The sequence below is a fragment of the Leucopleurus acutus genome (genome assembly GCF_964270905.1).
Source record: "Leucopleurus acutus genome assembly, chromosome: 21".
In the NCBI taxonomy this organism is placed as follows: Eukaryota; Metazoa; Chordata; class Mammalia; order Artiodactyla; family Delphinidae; genus Leucopleurus; species Leucopleurus acutus.
In genome coordinates, this window is record NC_139163.1 from 32317892 (window position 1) to 32337056 (window position 19165).

Consider the following 19165-nt stretch of genomic DNA (forward strand, 5'->3'; position numbering starts at 1 on the left):
CCCACATCTGGGCGGTCCCGCACCCCACCCTGGGGTGTTCATAGCAAAGGGAAGACATAAAGGCCAGAGGTAAACACGAGTTTCCTATTGACACAACATTAATTCTCCTGCTTGGACAGGTGAATGTGCTTTCACTCACTTTACCAAGATTAATGATGTGTGTTTGCCCACTAAGAGAGGCCTAATGAAGGGCCCTGAATGAGAGCCTTCTGGGTTGGCTGTGGGAAAGAGGTCGGCAAGCTGCTCTACGTGGGGGGCAACGAGCCTCTCTACCACTGCCAACATCACCGCCTTCCCCCTGGAACGAGTAGGACGAGACAACTGTTGGTTTAAGAATGTGTCCTGGGGACTTCCCTGGTGACGCAGTGGTTAAGAATCCGCCTGCTAACGCAGGGGACACGGGTTCAATCCCTGGTCTGGGAAGATCCCACATGCTGCGGAGCAGCTAAACCCGCACGCCACAACTACTGAGCCTGCGCTCTAGAGCCTGTGTGCCGCAACTAGTGAGACCATGTGCCACAACTACTGAAACCCACGCACCTACAGCCCGTGCTTTGCAACAAGAGAAGCCACTGCAATGAGAAGCCCGTGCACCACAACGAAGAGTAGCCCCCGCTCGCCGCAACTAGAGAAAGCTCGTGTGCAGCAACGAAGACCCAATGCAGCCAAAAAATAAATAAAAGTAAAAAAAAAATTTCCACATATCAAAACATTAAAAAAAAAAAAAGAATGTGTCCTGCCCCAGGGGGTTCTGCTGGAGGTTAGCCCGCCCAGCCCGCCCCCCCTGTCCTCTGAAGCTCTCTTCCCACCTGTGCAAACTGGGTCCTCGCCCCACCTGCCCCCAAAGCTGTCGTCAAAGGTCGGGTCAGCCTCTGGTTCATTGCTCTGAAGAGTGACAGAGTATTGGAGGGGCCAGGTCAGGGCATCTAAGGTGGGGCTTCTGGGAGAGAAGCATCAGGACCACCGAGGATGCTCTGAGCCCTTAGGGCAGAAGGCTCCTGGGCCTGCAAATGACTGGTAACAAGATTGGATCTGAGCAGCTTCTGTTCTGTTACTCGTAGACTTGGCACAGCTCAAACATGGCAAGAAGGGGCCTGCAGCTCGACTCTTCTCAGCAGAGCAGCACAAGACAGATGATAGAGGAGGCTGCAGGGGGTGGCACAGCAGGGGGTGGCACGGCAGGGGGTGGGAGGCAGTTGCTACTCCAAATCCTGGACTCGTAGGGTCTCTGGAGGATTTCCTCAGCCTTGGGGGTGGGGCGGACAGACCGCCCATCTCCTCCCAGGCAGCCTGAGCCGGCAGACATGCCGCCACCCACCGGCCGCAACATAAGTGTTGCTCCCCACCAGGGCTAGGCGCTGCTCTCATCAGGAATCTGATCACGGCTTGGAAGAATAAAAGCTGGGGATGGGAGGTTTAACCCAGTCCCTTCCTGTCACGAAGGATGGTCCATTACCAGGGGCCAGAGCCGAGAGAGGAGAGCTGGGGAGTAAAGAGAGGAAGTGAGGGGACAGCTGTCAAGGAAGGAAGGCTGGGAAACCCGAACCCAGCGCAGCTCCCCTTTGGCCATCTGTCCCCATGTCCCTACAGGCTCCCTGGCAGGGCCAGCCTATAAGCAAACAACAGGGGTAAAAGAAACATTTTTTTACTCCAATAGTGTTCTTTGAGCTGTAAATTATAGAAACCCAGCTCAACCAGACTGAAGACAAAAGGGTGTGTCTTGTCTCCTGAAAAGGCTAGGCTTGGCTGAAACACTGTCACCAGTTCAGTCCCGCTCTCAGATCCTCTTTCCACCGGGCTGGCCCCTTCCCGGGCAGGCCAATGGCCAGGCCACTTGGCGCTCCAGGTAGAGAGGGAAGCGGGCACTCCCCAGAGCAACCTGGTCCTTCGCTCATTGGTCGGGACTGAGCCGCGGGCCCATCCCTGGACCAATCCATCACGTGACCAGGGAGGTGGCATTCACTGATTGGCTTAGAGTGGTGTCAGTCATCCGTGCCCGGAGATGGGGGTGGGTCGGCCTGCCCACACAAGATCAATCAAAAAAATGGCAGGTAGGTTGTTCTCCAGGGTGGCCTTATCAGAGGCCGCAGGGGTCCACACCCGGCGAGCCCAAACCACAGAAGCGCGCTGTGCCCTTTTCCTGCTCGCAGAGGGGAAGCTGCCGTTTACTGGGCAGCGCACAGTACTCTACAGTTTTCCCGCAGCTGGGCTGCAGAGCCCTCTGCCCTGGCTGTTTCCACCGTGGCATGTGGTGCCCCGGCCAAAGCAGCGCTGGAACTGCAAGGCCAACGCTGCTTTCTCTTCCAGAACATAGAGGCAGCGGGTTAGCAAATTCCTTAGTTAGGGCAGGGTCTCTCCCAAGAGCCTTTGGAGGTTTGAGTGTATCAGATCTTTCCATAGTATCACAGGCACAGGACTGATGCCAGTGGCAGCAGGAAACCAGAAGGGTCCTGCCATCTCTCTGTCCTTCCTGAGGAAGAAGACCCAGACCCTTTGCACCTTTTCTTGCACCCCTGCTGCCTCCCCTGACTATGTGGGTCTTTGTCTCCTGGGCAGGAAGGAGAAGTTGTAGAATTCAGCGTGGGTCACAGAACAACTCTGGGAGAGCCAACGTGAACTTAAGTCAAGTTGGGCTTCTAAGATCACCATTTGCCAAATTTGTCCACTGCCAAGTCCTGGGGCACTTGTTAACCAGGCACATTCCAGGGCCACACCCACCCAGAATATCCCGGAAAGGCCCTGGGTATCTGTATGTCTGACAAGGCCTAGCGTCAGGCGAGCTTAGGAGACTGCCTAAATGAATATTTTCTCTGGCTGTGGCGTGTCTGCTCCATCCAGGGACACTGGCCATCAGTTATAAAGCATCAGAAACCATACCGAGAAGAACAGTGTTCACTGTAACCGTGCACTGCAGTGCCCTTGATCAGGGAGCCTTTGATGAGGGGCCCTCATCTAGTCCGCTTGTGTGCGCTGCAGTGCCCTTGATCAGGGAGCCTTTGATGAGGGGCCCTCATCTAGTCCTCTTGTGTCCTCTGTAACTTTCAGGTCCTCATACACCTGGCAGCTGACACAGCCCTGGCCTTAGAATGGAAAGACAAGGAGTTTTGACCTTGGGTACGTTGATTCATAGCATTTGAAACCACGTAAAACACAGCTGGAACCTGACTGTGAGCAAAAGGAGAGATCATTCTGGGGACAAGAAAGCAGCTGCTACAAGGCACACGCAGCCCTCCCAGGCAAAGCCAGGGCCACCTCAGGTGCGGGACGAGGCTCAGAGAGGCCCAGAGCCGAGACGCAGGGCGGCAGCTCTTAGCAGTGGCTGACAAAGGAGAAAGGGGGATTTCAGAAGCACAGGTCCCCGTGGGCATTTGGTGATGGGATAGAAAGCCCAACTTAGCTCAGTGCATCTCTATGTATCTAACAGTTTTTTGCTGAGCACCTAATTTGGGCCAGGCTCTGTGCTCTGAGAAAAGGAGGGCCGTCCATACACACTCACACGGTCATGCCCGCCGTCCATCTTCTCGCGCCTACAGACCACCTGGGGATCTGGCTACAAACGCAGATTCGGATTCGGGAGGGTTGAGATGGGACCTGAGAGTCTGCATTTCTAACAAGTGCCCCGGGGAGGCTGCTGCTGCTCGTCCATGGACCATGTCTTAGGGTATCGAGGCTTCAGAGCAGGACGTATAGACCCACATGCCTTCAGGGATCAGGCAGGGGATGGACCCTGTGGGGACCAGGCCGGGGATGTGCCAGGAAATCGTGAGGGTCACTCACGGCACCAGGCTTGCTCGGCCTACAGACCAGCTAAAGTTTCTGTAAATGCACTGTTCTGCCCCCAAAGAAACTCGTCTGCAAACTGAATTCAGCCCTCAGCATCTGACTTGACTCCGTGCCCCAGAGTCCAGAACCTCAGGCTTTTGGCAGGTAAATGAATCTGGTCACACACGAGGCCTTCCATAACCTCCCGATAGCAGCTGACCTGCCGGGACTTCAGTACTTATAGGAATGGGTGGCTGTGACTTTGAACCTGCCTGTCCCACTGTGAAGAAGACCCGCTTAGGACTGGCTCTGCCGCTTCCTGGCGGAAGGAAGGAGAGGGTGTGAGCACGCCGCTATGGGAATGCCCGCCCCCTTTTACACCTTGCAGGTGATTTCAGTGCATCTTCTGCTGGGTCTTGCTGATAACCATATCAGCTTCACTTTACAGATGAGGAGACTGGATTTCAAGAGGTTACCTAACTTGGTCACGGTGACCCAGCGACTACTTGGTGACATGGGGACCCAGACTCGGGCCTGTCGGCCTCCACAGCCCTCTTGAAATAACATAGCAGATACTGTTGGGTGTCTGTATATGCCACGCATGCTCATGGGTTCTGATCTTACAGAGACCGTGTGAGGTATGTATAATTACTCCCATCTTACAGATGAGTAAACTGAGGCTCAGAGGTTAAGTCACTCGCCCAGTGACACAGAGAGTGGTGGCGCCAGTGTTCGAGCCCAGCTCTAACTGAACCCAGTCCCCTCTGCCATGCTCAGGCAAAGACTCGGGCTGGCTGGTATCTGGGCTCAAATCCTGGGGGTGGCTGAGAAGGAGGAGGGATTGCCAGCATTGAGAGTTCAGTCCCCATTCTTTTCTTTGATTGTTGCCATCGGGATATGGCCATTCGGAACCCGCTAAGACAATGTCATCCCTAGCTTCAGCCCCGCCCTGCTCGGGACACGTCAGGTCTTTCCTACACTGGAAGCCGCAAGCGGGAGGGCTGTGGACGGGGCAGAATCTTGCCTGCCTTGGGAGCCTCCTGGGCTGCTGGCAGGGCAGGACTCGGTCGCTCTCAGGAGCCTAGGGCTGAGCGTCTTTCTCTTTATTCATCCCACAGGAGAAAAGTTTCTCCTGTGGTGAGAGGGAAGTTGCCAGAAGCATGAATATTCTTAAAGTTGTGTAGCTTTCTTTAACTCAGCGCATACAAGAAGGCCCTTTGTGACCGGGGATGGAGAAGGAGAAGGGGGGTGCTATGACTTACGATTCCTTTATGATGGATGAAGTGAAATAGTCCTGAGTTCCTCCCAGCTACACACACACACACACACACACACACACACACAACACACGAGTGTGCACGCATCCACAGAGGGCAAAATTTATCCAAATTACCCTCGGGCATCTGGGCCATTCACCTGTGGCTCTTCTCCTCCTTCAAACTGGGAATCTGGTCCCTAGATGAGGCCTGGGCAGTGCCTCTCCCTCGCTTGGCCCCATACTCGGGAGCAGGGGTGAGGTGGGGGCTCCAGGAAGGCTGGAGGCCTTGACTCAGAGGCTCCGGTGGCAGGTGCCCCAGAACTTGGACATGGAGGAAGTTTTCTTTAGCTCAGCAAATGTTTCCTCGGCAGAAAAAATTTTCCCTTCACTTGATATAATACTGACCCCAGACAATGTGAATCAGACATGCAAGAATTATAGCTATAATAGAGTGTTAGGATTGCAATACACTTACAAAGAAGGCAAACAAGCCCAGTTTTCTTGTCCCTGGCTTCTCCCCACGCCTGCCTCATGACTTTGCACCTGCATTATGTTGAAAGCCTCCTCTGGCCAGCAGACTCTCCTCAACGTGCTCAGGAAATCCTGGGCCCCGTCTGGCTCACAGAGCTTTTCGTCTCTGTGGCTGTACCCGGAGGGTCCTTGGGTCCTCCCAGGTGGCCGTCCGGCCTGCTGCAGCTCAGGACCCCTGTGTCAGCTTGTGGCCAGGAGCACACAGGCAGGTGCGTCCTTATTTCCTTCCCACCTTACGTGGAGAGAGATCGAGTGTGGGCCTCATTGTGGAATGAGGATCACAGCTCAGAAACATCCTATGTCTTCTTGTTATGGCCCTCCATCCTCCGGGTCCAGCAGGGTTATGATGAAGCCTTGGTGCCGCTGTTTCCAAGATGCCCGAGCTGGGGTCTCCCTCCCACCCTCCTTCCCGCTCCAGGCCGACTGCACCAGCCCATTCTCCCACCCTTTGGGGCCCAAGGGACCACAGAAGGACTTGCTGGGACAGCAAAGGGGGCAGGCTGCTCACAGCTTGGAGGCCTCCTGGAGCTGGCATAGACGGTTACAGCTGGAAGGTCCTGAAAGCACATCTCATCCCAGCCTCTGGTTTTACAGGAGAGGCCTGCAAAAGGCACTGCCCCTCGCGGTAGACGTGAGGGCCTGGGCGTCAGCTCAGGGGGCCTCATCCCACTTCTGGAACTTGGTGTAGGTACCTTCTGGGCCTGTGTTTTCTCATCCATGCAAGAGGGACAAGCCCTCCTCCCGGGTTTCCGGTGGGGTCACGTGACATCGTCGGGCCTTCCACGTGGGAAGAGTTAGTAGGTGTTCAGTCGTTGTCATTGCTGCTATTCTCTGCCCCGGGATCTTTTCCTTACGGTACCGAGTTCCCCACAGATAATTTCCCCCATGAGGCCATGAGCTCCTACAGGTCAAGGACCCTGCTGAACGCCTCTCGGGCTTCTGTACTATGGCGCTGCCTGGCGCATACCACCGAGACTTACCCACGCCTGCAGGTCTCCTGATTCCCAGAGCCCTGTCCCCTGGGGGCAGAGACGCTGCCCTCTGGAGGGGCCCCCCGGCAGCTGGCTCGCCTGGGATCCCACAGACAGTTTTTCGGAAACACGTGAGCCATGGGGAGGTTTCTGGGACTTTTATTTTTACCCTTTATTTGTTAAAAGCCAGTGAAGATGGGCGACTGCTTGGTGCCTTTTGTGCTGCATTCCTCTAGGGCCTCACCCACCCCGCCTGCTGCAGCCCCCGTCCTTCCCACCTGCTGGGCAGCGCCCTCCGCAGCACCAGCTCCAAGGCCAGGCTGCTGGGTGCTCCCGGGAAGGGAGGGTTGTGGGTTCCATGTGAGCGCCTCCCGCCAGGTCCTCTCCTCTCCTGCGGGGGTACCCCATTGGAGGAACAGGGGATTCTGAGGTCCCTTCCTGCCCCGAGTCCCTCCCCGGCGGGATGCTCCCTTCTCTCTGGGGGTCCTGTCCGTGCACTGGCAGGCACCGCGGGGAGCCCAGGTGGGAGGCTCTGGGGTGCAGCATAGATGCCGGCGTTTCTCACCTTCTCTCTGCCTCTTACCCCAGTGGGCGCTTCTAATCTCTTCCCGTCCTGGGTTGGGGGATCCCCTCTGAGGGCAGAGTGGAGAAGGGATCACGGGAGGACAGCTCCTCCCAAGGGCACGATCCTTGAGTTGGGTGTCAGGGGTATTCCTTCTTTGCTGGGACCCATTTCCCCTCCCCGGGGTGGGTTTCCTCCCGCCTGGATTAGGTTTTGGGCTCTGGCCCTTCAAGTGGGATCCTTCCTGTGCCAGGGTCCGAGGAGGGTCCCTGGACATGCCAGCTCTTCTTCTGCAGTCAGCCCAGAGGGAGACCCTTGCCGGAGCCAACGGTTTCCCTGGGGGAAGGCTCCCCCGCCCCCACAACTGCCACGGTGGCGTGTCTGGGACCCCACAGCCAGTGTCCTGGCCGCAGAGCCTGATCGCTTTTCATCTACCTGTGTACTTAGAATCTGCAGAGCTGGCAGGGCCAGGCCTGGGCCCACAGAGGTGCAAGACGGCGGAAGGTGTGCCCGGTCTCAGGACAAGTTCACGTCTCCCTCTTTGCCCCCTCCTCCCTTAGGAGACTGGCCTCCTCCCCCCCCTCCTTCTTCCCCTCCATCTCCTGCTTCTCCCCCTCCATCCTCCCCCCTCCCCACTCCTCCCCCGCAGCCCCCGTTAGCCTTTTGGGAACCGCGGGGACGCGGAGGCCGGCGGGGTCAGCTGTGCGCGCCCAGGCTGAGCACCGAGAAGGCGGCGCGGTGCTTGCGGAGCAGCAGCCGGATCTTCTCGTCGTCTGAGTCGGGGTCCAGCGGCTTGTTGTACTCGTCGTCATCATTCTCCGAGGCCGCGCGGTCCCCTCCCGAGGCCCGGGGCGTGGAGGACGAGGGTTCCAGGGCACTCTTCTTCCGCCACTTGGTCCTCCGGTTCTGGAACCACACCTGGGAGGAGAAGGGCCCTGAGGATCACGCTGGCATGCAGCGTGCACAGGGCCCCTTTGGGGAGGGCGGCTCCACTCGGTGGCAAGTATCCCCCTAGCCTCATCTTTTTGTGTGTGTGTGTGTGGTACGCGGGCCTCTCGCTGTTGTGGCCTCTCCCATTGCGGAGCACAGGCTCCGGACGCGCAGGCTCAGTGGCCATGGCTCACGGGCCCAGCCGCTCTGCGGCATGCGGGATCCTCCCGGACCGGGGCACGAACCCGTGTCGCCTGCATCGGCAGGTGGACTTTCAACCACTGCGCCACCAGGGAAGCCCCCCGCCCCCAGCCTCATCTTGATCGTAAAATAAATGGTTCAGCAATGGACGAGGCTGTCATAGTCACACTACTTTTTTTTTCTGAGGGGGGCAATAAAATAAAAACAAATGTGAGTGCAGCAGCCCTTTCGTCTTAGCTCCAAGCCTCCCTGCGGTGTATCTGCCTCTCCTTTGCCATCTGAGTACTTGGCTGGAAGGGGCTGACGTGCTTTTAACCTCACAGACCTTCACTGAGCTTCATGAATCATTGCCCCCCAGCTACAAAAATAACACATGCTCATTACTGGAGACAGAAGCGTGCAGAAAGGACCCAAAGAAGCAGAGTGGTACGGAAAGGCCTTCCTCTTAGACTCGGCGCTTCCTCTCCTTGGGAGTTAACGTTGGCTGGAGGGAGCTGCCTGGGGGTTGGCCGGCTGGAGATGCAGCGCCCTGAGGGCGCCCAGGCCAGGGTCCCCGGCTGCCCCTGTGCTTCCTTCTCCCCTCAAGCCCATCGCCTTGTCACAGTGCCGGGCAGTTACAGCATAGCCCAGAGCTTGCTTCTTTGGTGCCCCCCGCCAGAGCCCCTCAGGGAACAGTGAGCCTCAGAGTTGCCAGGGGTCCCCCCAGGAGCCTGAGGGGACAGAAGCTGCCTTACCCACCGAGCTCAGGCCCGAGGTGTGCAGTGTGAGAGGCAGCCTTGCCCCGAGCTGAGCAAAGAGGCTCAGACTTCATGGGCAGGCGTGGGGGGCAGTTATCTTCACTTTCGAGTTTGGTGAACCAAGGTGGGCTCGTTTGCCTGGCTAACGGAACAAGCCTGAAGCCAGCTCTGATCCGGCCCAGAGGCTGCCATCAGCTCTTGAAACTTGTAGCCTCGACGTGCAGAGGAGGGGAAGGCATGAGGTTAGAGCCCTCTAATCCAGGGTACTCACTTACCAGCCGGTGGCCTGGGGCAAGAGGCTCAGCTGAGACTGTTTCTTCACCTGTAAGATGGGTAATCAGGCCCACCGCCAGGCGGCTGTGAGGTTCAAATGGGCTGCTACACATAAGGCTCTCAGAACAGGGCTCAGGAGATGACAGCCATTTGGTGTTAGGGTCATTATTACCGTCTCCAGGGTTAGGTGGGCAGGCGGTGCCCAAACACCAGGACGGTGAGTCCCCACTGAGCTGCGGTTGCCAGGAGAGTGGGGCTCCTCGCTGCCAGGCAGACACCTTCTTGTCCCTCACACACTCACCTTGACCTGCGACTCGGTCATCCCCAGCGAGTATGCCAGCCGCGCCCTCTCGGGACCCGCCAAGTACTTGGTCTGCTCGAAGGTCTTCTCCAGGGCAAAGATCTGGTGCCCCGTGAAGGTGGGCCGGGTGTGCTTCTTCTTGTGAATGCTGTCGCTCAGGGGGTCCGGGGCTGGTGGGAGGAAGGAAGTGTGCGGTTCGCGGGGTTGGGGGTGCCAGCCCTGCCCCGCCTCTCCCACAGGGTGAGCGCCCGTACGGAGAAGCCGCTGAGGTGGCAGGGGCGCGGCGGCACCTCTCACCCAGGCAGCACACCTCCGCCATGTCTGGGTGGGCGGGGACCCTGAGGGCGCCTGCCCCAGGTTTCAGCTGATTAGGGCCAGAGGATGCTTGGAACTGGGTCTCCTTGTGTAATGCCCTCACTACGCAGTGATGCAGCCACAGCCCGAGGGGCGGTAGGAGTTTCCTCTGGGTCTCAGGGATGTTCTTTCAGGTCACCGAGAAACGGATGTAGCACCTTCCACCCACCGTCAGGGCCCCAGGGGCCTGGGAGTTCCCCACTTCCTTGCTCTTGAGATCCCATTTTCCAGGTTTTTGGGAAGCTAGAACCCTAAGTTCCAAGTTACTGCTCTCCCCTGCCACCAGGCCTGGGAGTCATGTGGCTTCAACCCCATGGAGGGTCCGGACACGGAGCCTCAAGAACTGACCCCTGCCCAGCCAGGCAGCCTCTCGGGAGCTCGGCGTGGTGGTGGGGGGGGCGGATAGGGACCAGGGGAAGCAGAATGCCCACGTGTAGGGCCTTGTGCAGTGCAGCCGACCCTCACACCTCATGTCCTCACTTTACAGGTGAGGAAGCCGAGGCCCAGAAAGGAGATGAGACCTCCTGAGAGGCTGTCACCCTCAGTCCCCCCGCCTTGTGTTAATCCAGCCACTGACTCAGATACTTCCCTATGTGTATACGTGCATTCGGGGTTGAAGGGCAGGGGTGTGGAAACGGGGTGCGTGTGGGTAGGGGGACATGGAAGTGAGAGACAGGGACAGCTCAAGGCCTAAAGCACCCACAAACCAGGTTATAGAATAGCTTCCAAGAGATGAGGTCTCGGCCCCCTGTGGGACTCGCCGTGTTTCAGGCTGACGAGGGGTGTGAGGGTCCCGAGCAGCATAGTGGGCGGAAGGCAGGTTGCTTCGGGCTTTCCTGGGCCACCCAAGCCCCTGTGCCAGTGGAGGAGCCCCCAGGTGGGACGGAAGTGGAGGCCCCCTCTGGCCCTGCCTGATCCGGGCCCAGGGGTGGCTCCTGCAGCCACTGTCCCTCCCCCTGCCTCCCGGGTGACGCTCCCCTGCCTGTGCACGACCTGCCACCTCCTCCAGGTCTGACTGGCATCCTGGGGGCCCCAGACCAACTCTCTGAAAACCATGGTTTGGGGATGGGTGGGTGAGGCCCCCCGACAGCGAGGGCCCAGTGGGGCTGGACTCAGCAGCTGTTTGCGGAGGCTGGGTGGTACGGGTGCTGTTGTTGACATAAACCCCGAGGAGGGAAGCAGGCCCCCTTGATGGCAGTGGGACCGAGATGGGCTCAGGGTACATTCTGTGTCCCTGAGTGCTGCCAGCACGCGCGGGGGGCTCTAGGAAGGTGATGCAGTGGCAGATTCTCGCTGGGGACGGCATTTGCCTGCTTGGACGAAGTGGTGACACGGGCTCTGGGCGGGAGACGGAGGTGAGCAGGACCGTACACAGGGTGGGGGTGAGCCGTGTGGTCTCCTGGGACCCCGGCTTCCCCAGGAGGGCAGCTGGTGAGGAGTGAGGGCGGGGGTCAAGACGCCCATCCGAGCGAAGCCGGGGTGGGAGGGGGAGGGGAGAAGCCTGTGCTGCACCAGGTGGAGGGCCGGACCCTGGGGTCTGCCCCAGGCTGTCGGATGGCGGCCGAGGACCCCTGTGAGCATCCGTTCCCGTCCCCCGTCACCCCCCCTCCCCGTACTCACTGTTGCCGCACGGCCGCCCAGCTCGCCAGTCCTGGCCCGTGTCCGCCCAGCAGTTCCGGGTCCGGGTGGGGTACTCGTTCCCCGCCTTGGAGAAATTCCCCACCTGGGGACCGTAGTAGACCCCCTGGGAGCCGAGCCCACCGAAGCCGGCCACGTGGGGGTAGCCGGAGAGGAGGCTGCTGTTCGGCGCGGCCACGGGCCTGCTGAGGATGTCCGTGATCCCGTGCGGGGTCCCGGCGGGCAGCTGGGGGCCCAGTCCCTGGGGGCTGAGCTTGTAGAAGGAGTTCTGCACAGAGTACTGGCACACAGGGGCCTTCACCTCCGAGAACTGAGCCAGCGGCGCGTTGTTCAGCAGGAACGGGCCCTGCAGGTTGGACTCCATGGCCCCGCCAAAGGGCCAAGGGGAGGAGGGAAACCCAAATCCAGACCCCTAGAGCCCCCGAGCTCCGGCCCAGAATCCCATGGCAGCTCCGGAGGGTCAAAGCTGCCCGAGCCCCAGGCCGCCCTCCCACCCAGGCATCCAGCCCAGCCCTTGCCCGGGGCCGCGACCACGTCAGCCGCGGGAAGTCAGGTGCTCCCAGGGCAGGTGCGAGCCCTCTGTCCCTGCCCGGCCTGGGGAGAGGCGGCTTCCCCCGCCTCAGCTCAGGCCCCTTCTCTGCCTCAGAGTCTAGGGATCCTCCATGAGAAGTTTCAAGTTCAGAGAAGCAACATTTCCCTGATAAAGATGGGGCCCATTAGAATACAGACCCGAGACTGGCTGAGCTGCTCGAGCCGCGTCGCCATTGGTGGAAACCCTCACGGGCCTCACATTGGCTTTTCCTAGACAAATTGCACTTTGAAAGATTGACTGTAAAATCAGCCAGCGTGTGTGTGTGTGTGTGTGTGTGTGTGTGTGCGTGCGTGCGCGCGCCCGCGCGCGCGCACTCCAGAGAGAGAGAGAGAGAGAGAGAGAGAGAGAGAGAGAGAGAGATGGGGGGGTGTGGGGAGAGAGAGGGGGAGAAAGAAAAGAGAGAGTGCTCTGGAACCTATGTTCATTCTCAGAGGGTCCACCAGCTCCTGGTCCCCCAAATAAGCATCTAGGAAAAAGCACTCCGGGGGGCCCCCCCTGTGGGCTCAGGGGATGCTGTTCTGAGGTGTCCAGGCCCCTTTCTGTGCACATGCCCAAGCCTCTGGGGGAGTGTGCAGTCTGGACATGATGCTTTGCTTCCCTCCTCCGTGCTGGGCCGGGTAAGTGGGGAGGCTGGACTTTGGGGCCTGAGAGCCTGGGGGTGGGAACCTGCCCGGCAGCCTGGGGCAGGGGGTGGGAGCGGGGCGTCTCTGGGAGTGCTGGCTGCGGGTGCTTCCTGGCTCTGCCTCTGCCTCTGCCTCTGGGCAGCCTTCTCTGATCCCTCTGTCCTCCCTTTCTCCTCCTCTGAGGACTCATTTGTGCCTCTGTCATGTTTTGCCTGGCTGGGCACCTGGGATGGAAACCTCTGATGGCTGAGATGGCCGCTGATTCAGTGGCGGCGCCTGTGCTGGGCTCTAGGTTGGTGTTCAGTAAATATTTGACGGACGAGACTAGGTTGAATCGCCAAGCACCCATATGACTTTCTCTTCCTAATGAATTTTTACAACATACAAGGCTCTACTGGGGTCTCTCTCCTGTTTTACCAACAGGGAAAATGCAGTAAATAACTTGGGTCATTTCTGCATGGAGCAGCACCCTTTCCTGCAGTTTTTTTTAAAATGGCAATCAGCACGTCGCTGGTCCGGACATGCAAAATGACAGGAGAAACAGCGGCTGCCTGACAGACGGACTTCTGTCCCTCCTCTGCCTGGCAGTCCCAAAGCCGCTTCTGACCAGCCCACGGTCACCCTCTGGCAGGTGGAGACAAGCCTGCTCCCGGGTTTCCTGCAGGAGGCCAACGGCCCAGGCTGAGGGGAGGCTCCCCTCTCACAGAGAGCCGGCTCTCCCCATGCTGCTGTTATCTGCTTGGGCTGGAATTGGCCATGACCCTGTAGCGTAGATGACGTAGGTTAACACAAGAAAGACCCCAACAAGGCTGTGGACCTTGTTTTTCTGGAAGTTTGGATTAAAAAGGAGAAAATTTCTTATCGGTCTGAATTGGCTGCGCTCCGAAGCTGCCCATCACAACCATTTGGGAAACAGCTCCAGTTCCCAGTGTTGCTGCAGGAATCACCTAGGCATTTGTGATCCTGAACCTGTGCTTTACAAAACCCTCTGGGCGAGGCCAGTGCACAGCCGTCGCTGGTCCCTTGGCCTGGATGTCTTTTCTGATGCTGAGAAGCTTCACAATCAGAGTGAGGGCGGGGAGTGCTCCTAGGACCCTGTGACTGTGCTTGGCCACCCCCCGACCCCCCACCAATGATGGGAACTCGTGAGGAGGAAAACCTGCAGTAAATAATTTTATTCTTATTTATCGCCAAGCTTGACAAAGGCACTTGTGTTCAGGACTCCCAGGATGACAAACTGAAGAGACTTTTGCAATCGCTTAATCCCTTCCCCCATTTGACAGATGAGGAAACTGAGGCCAGCTTGGTGACCAGCCTTGCATGAAGTGTTAGGAGCTAGTTGGGAACAGGGCGATTTTCTTGGAAGTTCTTGAACTCTGAATGGCATTGCCTGCAGTGGCCAGATGCCTTCACAGGGAGCACTGTGGGGGAGGGTCCCCCTTAGTGTATGCCCACTGTGGGCTCAGCCACGTACCCTGGTGCTTGTGGCGCGCCCCCCTCCCAACATCTTGGACTTGCCCCATCACATGGTCCTCAGGTGGGACAGAAATCTGCTCTACCATCTGCGGGGTGGGGAGTGCCTCTCCTAGAGTGGGTGGTCCTGATTAAGGGGCTGTCCAGGTTTCCAGAGAAGGTGGGCGCCTCCCTGCAGACTGATCACCCCCAGACTCCCCCAGCGCCCCCTCTCCACACTCCCCAAAGATGCGCCGGGAAGGAGAGATGGAGGCCTGTGCCATGAGTCGAGTTCTTTATTAATTTTGACATTTGTTCAGCTGGTGTAGGGAGAATGGTCGATACATCGGAGTGGAGTGGGGTGTGCGGTGGGAAGTCCCTCCCAAGAACAGAGCGTGTGGGAGTCAAGAAAAGAATCATTTTCATAACAATTTAAAAAATCAAGGTGACTCCAAAACTTCTAAACAGCATCTAAGGTGCAGACTGCAGCATTCTCTAGGCATTATGTGGCGACCCCAAACCTCTCCCCTACAGCTCCTACTAGCAGCGAACGCAGCATGCCGCCGACGCCCGGGGGCCGGCGGGCCAAGCAGCCAAGCCAGACAGAGCGACGAGCCAAAGCGCAACCGGGGCCGGGGCCGCGGCTCTACAGGAGCTACTGGGTCGGCGGCGGCAGATCGCGGCGGGAGGCGGCCCTGCGCCTGTCTTCCTCGGCCTTCACTGAGTCCGGCCGGCCGCGGCGGGGCGGAGGGACCGGCCGGCGGGGATGCTCTGCGCGCGGCCCCCGCGGGGGTTGGGTCTGGAGCTCGCGGACCGACGCGCGCGCTCAAGCTCCCACTCCCCGCCCGCCCCTCGGGGAGCCCGGCCAGCCCCGCCCGGACCCACCAGAACACCTGTGCGCCGGGGCCAGCCGGGGCCTCGGGGGTTGGGGGGCTCTGACATCGAGGGAGCTTCTGTGCTACTTGGAAGGTTCGGATGTGTTCTGAGGACATCTCGGCAGAGCGGCAGGGAGGAAGGTGACCGGACATCCACACACAGTGGCCCTCGGGCGGACGAGAAGAGCCTGCAGTCTCCCTCCTGGCCCGGAGGGTGCCGCGCGGGGCAGGCGCGTTGTGCTGATTCGGGCCTCCCTCTGCCGGGGGCTCTGGTGTAACTTAAGGCTCTTCCCCGATGGCACCGAGGCGAGGAACAGCCAGCCGCCGTCTCCGTCCTGCCCTGACGGGGCCCTGGCCCAGGAAGGTCTCCTTCCAGGCTGGGGCCTCCTGGTGGTCAGCCGTTTCTCCCCCTGCGCTGCCTCTCCAGGGGGTTCAGGGTGGGGTGTTGGTCAGATGGGGGCACTGAGGCTGCCCAGCCCAGGCCCCGCATCCCGCGGCTGCCTGGACTTCCAGCACCAAGTTCGCTCTGGGAGACCTCGGGGCGGCGGCTGACCTGAGAACGGGCAGGTGCATTCCCTAGGCCTACTCCCTTCCTTCCTCTTTCACTGAGAGACAGGCTGTACTCCTCCCACAGCCTGGAGAAGTCCTCAGGAGCTGAGCTGTTAGTGCTTTGTACATACTGCTAAAGTGTTTCTATTGGTTTGCATAGTATTTATTGTTTTTCATATACACAAGGCTGCTTACTGTACAGTTGACACTTTGAACACGGACTATGATATAAGTGCTTAAAGATATAGAAAACCTCTTCTCTATTGAACATGCTGGTGCAATCCTGGGACAGCCACCGGCCTTCCCCCAGCTGAGAGTGAAGACCCTTTCGGATGGGCGCTGGCTCCCTCGGAGCCCTACAGCTAAGCCTGGGGGTCCTCGCCTCAGAGTCTTAAGTCCCTAACACGAGGAACCCCGAATGCACTCTGAAGGTAATGATTTTCCATTGGAAGATGATTAATACTGAAACTGGCAGAGAGAGAGAGAGCGACAACATAAAAAATTTCCAGTTTATCCACAGGAGAGTCTATACAACTTCGGATGTCACAGTAAAATCTGTGTGTATACTGAGCAGAGGAGAGAGGTGTGTGTGTGTGTGTGTGTGTGTGTGTGTGTGTGTATGTGTATGCGTGTGTGTGTCCTGATGCCATGTAGAGAGTTCTGGAAGGTTCGGTCCACGGGGCAGCGGCAGGGCTGGTCACACGTGGAGCGTGGAGGTGTGGGGAAGGCTGGTGGATGAGGGTAAGGGATTAAGGTGTGGAACTGATTTCATGTCTAGTTTTCTTTTTTTTTTTCCTTTCCAGGAAGCTCACATGGATTTCTTACAGATGAGGTTGAAAAGAAAGTACCCTGTAACAAGTCGAAATTGAAATGATTTAAAAAAATATCTCATCCCAGCCACAAAAGAGCCCTTGTTTGCTGCTGCGTTCCGTGCTCTCCTGCGCTTGTTTTACGTCCCCCTCTCTCTCTCCCCCCTCTTGCTGCTTCCGTCCAGACTCCTGAAAGAGATCCACCGTCGCCAGAGGCAGGATAGAGGACTGTAGGTCATGCGTCTACAGTCGGTCGTTCATGCGAACAGGTGACTAAAGGACGTCCCTTACAGAGGTCACGCCATAAGCCTCCAGGGACGTGTGCGCGGCTTCCGGGGCCTCGGTCCAGCTCTCGGGTGCGTGGCAGAGTGTGTGGAGTTCAAGGGTTGGGTGTCGAGGTGTGATCCTGAGGGACACACAGAGAGGAGTCACTTAGAATTTAGAGGCGCAACTCCCAGCCAAAACCCACTATGCAGAGTTTTGTGCTGGCGGCTCAGGCAGGGGTGAGTCAGGAAAAGCAGCCTCCCCAAGCCAGGCAGGAGCTGAAAGGCACTGAGCTTGGCCCGGACCTTCCTGAAACACCAGCCATCCTTATCGCACTGCCCGATGCAGAGGCTGCCACTAGCTCCGTGCCCATCGATGAGCTCCCCGGGAGACCCTCCTGTGGGGTACTCTGTGCCCACGCGGTCACCTGGGGAGATGTCCCCGTGTACCCAGCACCTAGGAGAGGGGCCGTGTGCTCGAGCCCAGCAAGGGCCAGGCTAGGCGGTGGCAGCACCCTGGCTTGTTCGGTTTGGTTCAGCCAACATGCATTGATGTCTCCTGTGTGCCAGCCTGGGGACCCGGGGATGGAGCAGACACGGCCTCGGGAGCTCACGGCCTCAAGGGACCTTAGCGCCTCTTCGGCTCTGGTCCACAACCCTTACTGTCGGGGCCTCGGGCTCCTCTCCCCGTGCCCTTTGGATGGACAACCTCTATTGGGGCAAAGAGATCTTTGAAAACCAGATGGCTTCTCCCCAGGGGACTATGTATGTTAGGCTGGAAGACAGCAGCTTTGCCAGAGTGAAGTTCAACGCTGCAGCCTGGGAATCACAGCGGCACGGGGCTCCTGCCACCCCGTGGGGCCTGCTCTTCCAGCCTGGGGGAGATGGGGGGACAACCCCATCTCCAAGCCCAGCCACCCAGGGCTCTGTCTGCAGGGACTTAACATTAAGAGGAGCTGACAATCTCCTGGGTGGGGTGGGAAGTCACTTGAGGCACAGCTGTGTCCCCGGACAGGGAGCTCGTCGTGGGTGCTACAAGTGCCAGGGCTGGTGAGGAGGCTGGAGGTGATCAAGGGGAACTCAACCCTGAGTGGTTCCCCAGGCATGGAGGGTGGGGCTAAGCTCCTCCCCAGAGCAAAAGGCCAGGCCTTCTACTGCCGTGGCTTGAGCGAGCGGTTGCCCAGGAGGGGACTGTCCCATCACCGCCAGCCAAGCCCCTCCTCCGAGTCCAAAGCCCGCACGGCCGCCTTTGTCCTCGGCTCCCCCGTCAAGGACACCATCCAGTCTCCACTCGGCTGAGGTCCTGCCCACCACCCTTCAGACCTCTCCTCCACAAGGCCTTCCTGAAGCCTTCAGCCTCCCCTTCTCTGTCCTCTCCTGCTGCTGCCTTGCGTGCAGAGTAACCTCAGAGTGCAGTGAAGAGTATGAACTCTGAAGCCGGTCTGCCGGCGTTCATATCCTGTCTCTGCCAAGTTCCTGCTGTGTGGCCTCGGTCAAGTTACTTACACTCTCTGGGCCTCAGTTTCCTCTGCCGTAAGACGAGGGCAGGAGCAGGACGTACCTCGTTTGATTGTCGTGATGCTGGAGAGCTAACGACCTAGGAAGCGCTCAGGATACTGAGCGGTACTGGATGCCGCCGTGCTTGGGCTCCAGAAATGCCCTGTCCTGTCTGTCCTCTCTCTTGTCTGCTTACTTCCCTGGCTAGAGTATAAACACTCTGAGGGCAAGAGCAAAGCCCTTACCCTTCCTACCAGTCCCACAGCGCCTACCCCAGCGCTAAGCACACCACATAGGAGACGTTATGAAAGCTTGAGCCTGGGGAAGACAGGCTACCATCTCCCTCCCACTCTTCTGCCCAGACACAGGGCAGAGGAGAAAGTTCAAGGCTGAGAGATCATTCTAGCGTAACCGTTCTTCCCATCTCTGGGTGAGCTGAGGCTCCAGGAGGAGCAGGGACGGGCCCGGCGGGAGCCCCCCGGCAGCAGCAGGGGTGGGAATACAGTGCATCTCTATTAGTCTCTAATAGAGCCGCAATCTGCAGCTGCGTCCAGTACTCTGCCACCGCCCTGGGTGCCCCCGGACACGGTCTCACCCTATAAACGCTTAGAAAATAGCCTCCGGCCACTTCGAGTGGCCGTGCCGGTCGGGCTTTTTTCCTCGTGTCATCTCTCTGTGCTGTGCCACCTGCCCCCTCCTCCGCCAGCGTCTGCGGCTCTCGCCTCTCTCCTCTCTCCTGCAGCCCCAGACCCTGATACACCTGCCGGGGCTGGCGAGTGAGGGTGGACTGTCGCTTAAAAGAGCAAAGTAAAACACGACCCCTGGCCTCCTTGCCCCCTCCTGTTGAGATTACTAATAGGCGAATTTTCAAATTTACTAAAACACTCTAGTCAGTCAGAGCCAACGCAGGTCTTGCAACTACAGTGCCTAAATGGAAAGTGTCTCTTAAAAAGGGAAACAAAACAACAACAACAGCCGTCGCATGGG

General features: G+C 58.6%; 2 protein-coding genes across 3 annotated transcripts in view; both read right to left on the bottom strand.

Annotated features, from left to right (window-relative positions):
* Window positions 1-7780: 7780 nt before the first annotated feature.
* NKX6-3 (NK6 homeobox 3) lies at window positions 7781-11882 on the bottom strand (the record flags this gene model as incomplete). The annotated part of the gene is made up of 3 exons (XM_082863661.1): window positions 7781-8002; window positions 9527-9696; window positions 11501-11882. 3 exons carry the CDS (start codon window positions 11880-11882, stop codon window positions 7781-7783), a joined length of 774 nt encoding a protein of 257 aa, XP_082719787.1.
* Window positions 11883-16797: 4915 nt separating this feature from the next.
* ANK1 (ankyrin 1) overlaps window positions 16798-19165 on the bottom strand; it is a gene marked incomplete at both ends in the record, with an annotated part of 211426 nt that continues 209058 nt past the window's right edge. For both annotated transcript variants that reach the window (XM_082863946.1, XM_082863945.1), the window contains one exon: window positions 16798-16824. In XM_082863946.1, coding sequence (XP_082720072.1) covers window positions 16798-16824 — 27 coding nt within the window. The remainder of the gene's footprint in view (window positions 16825-19165) is intronic.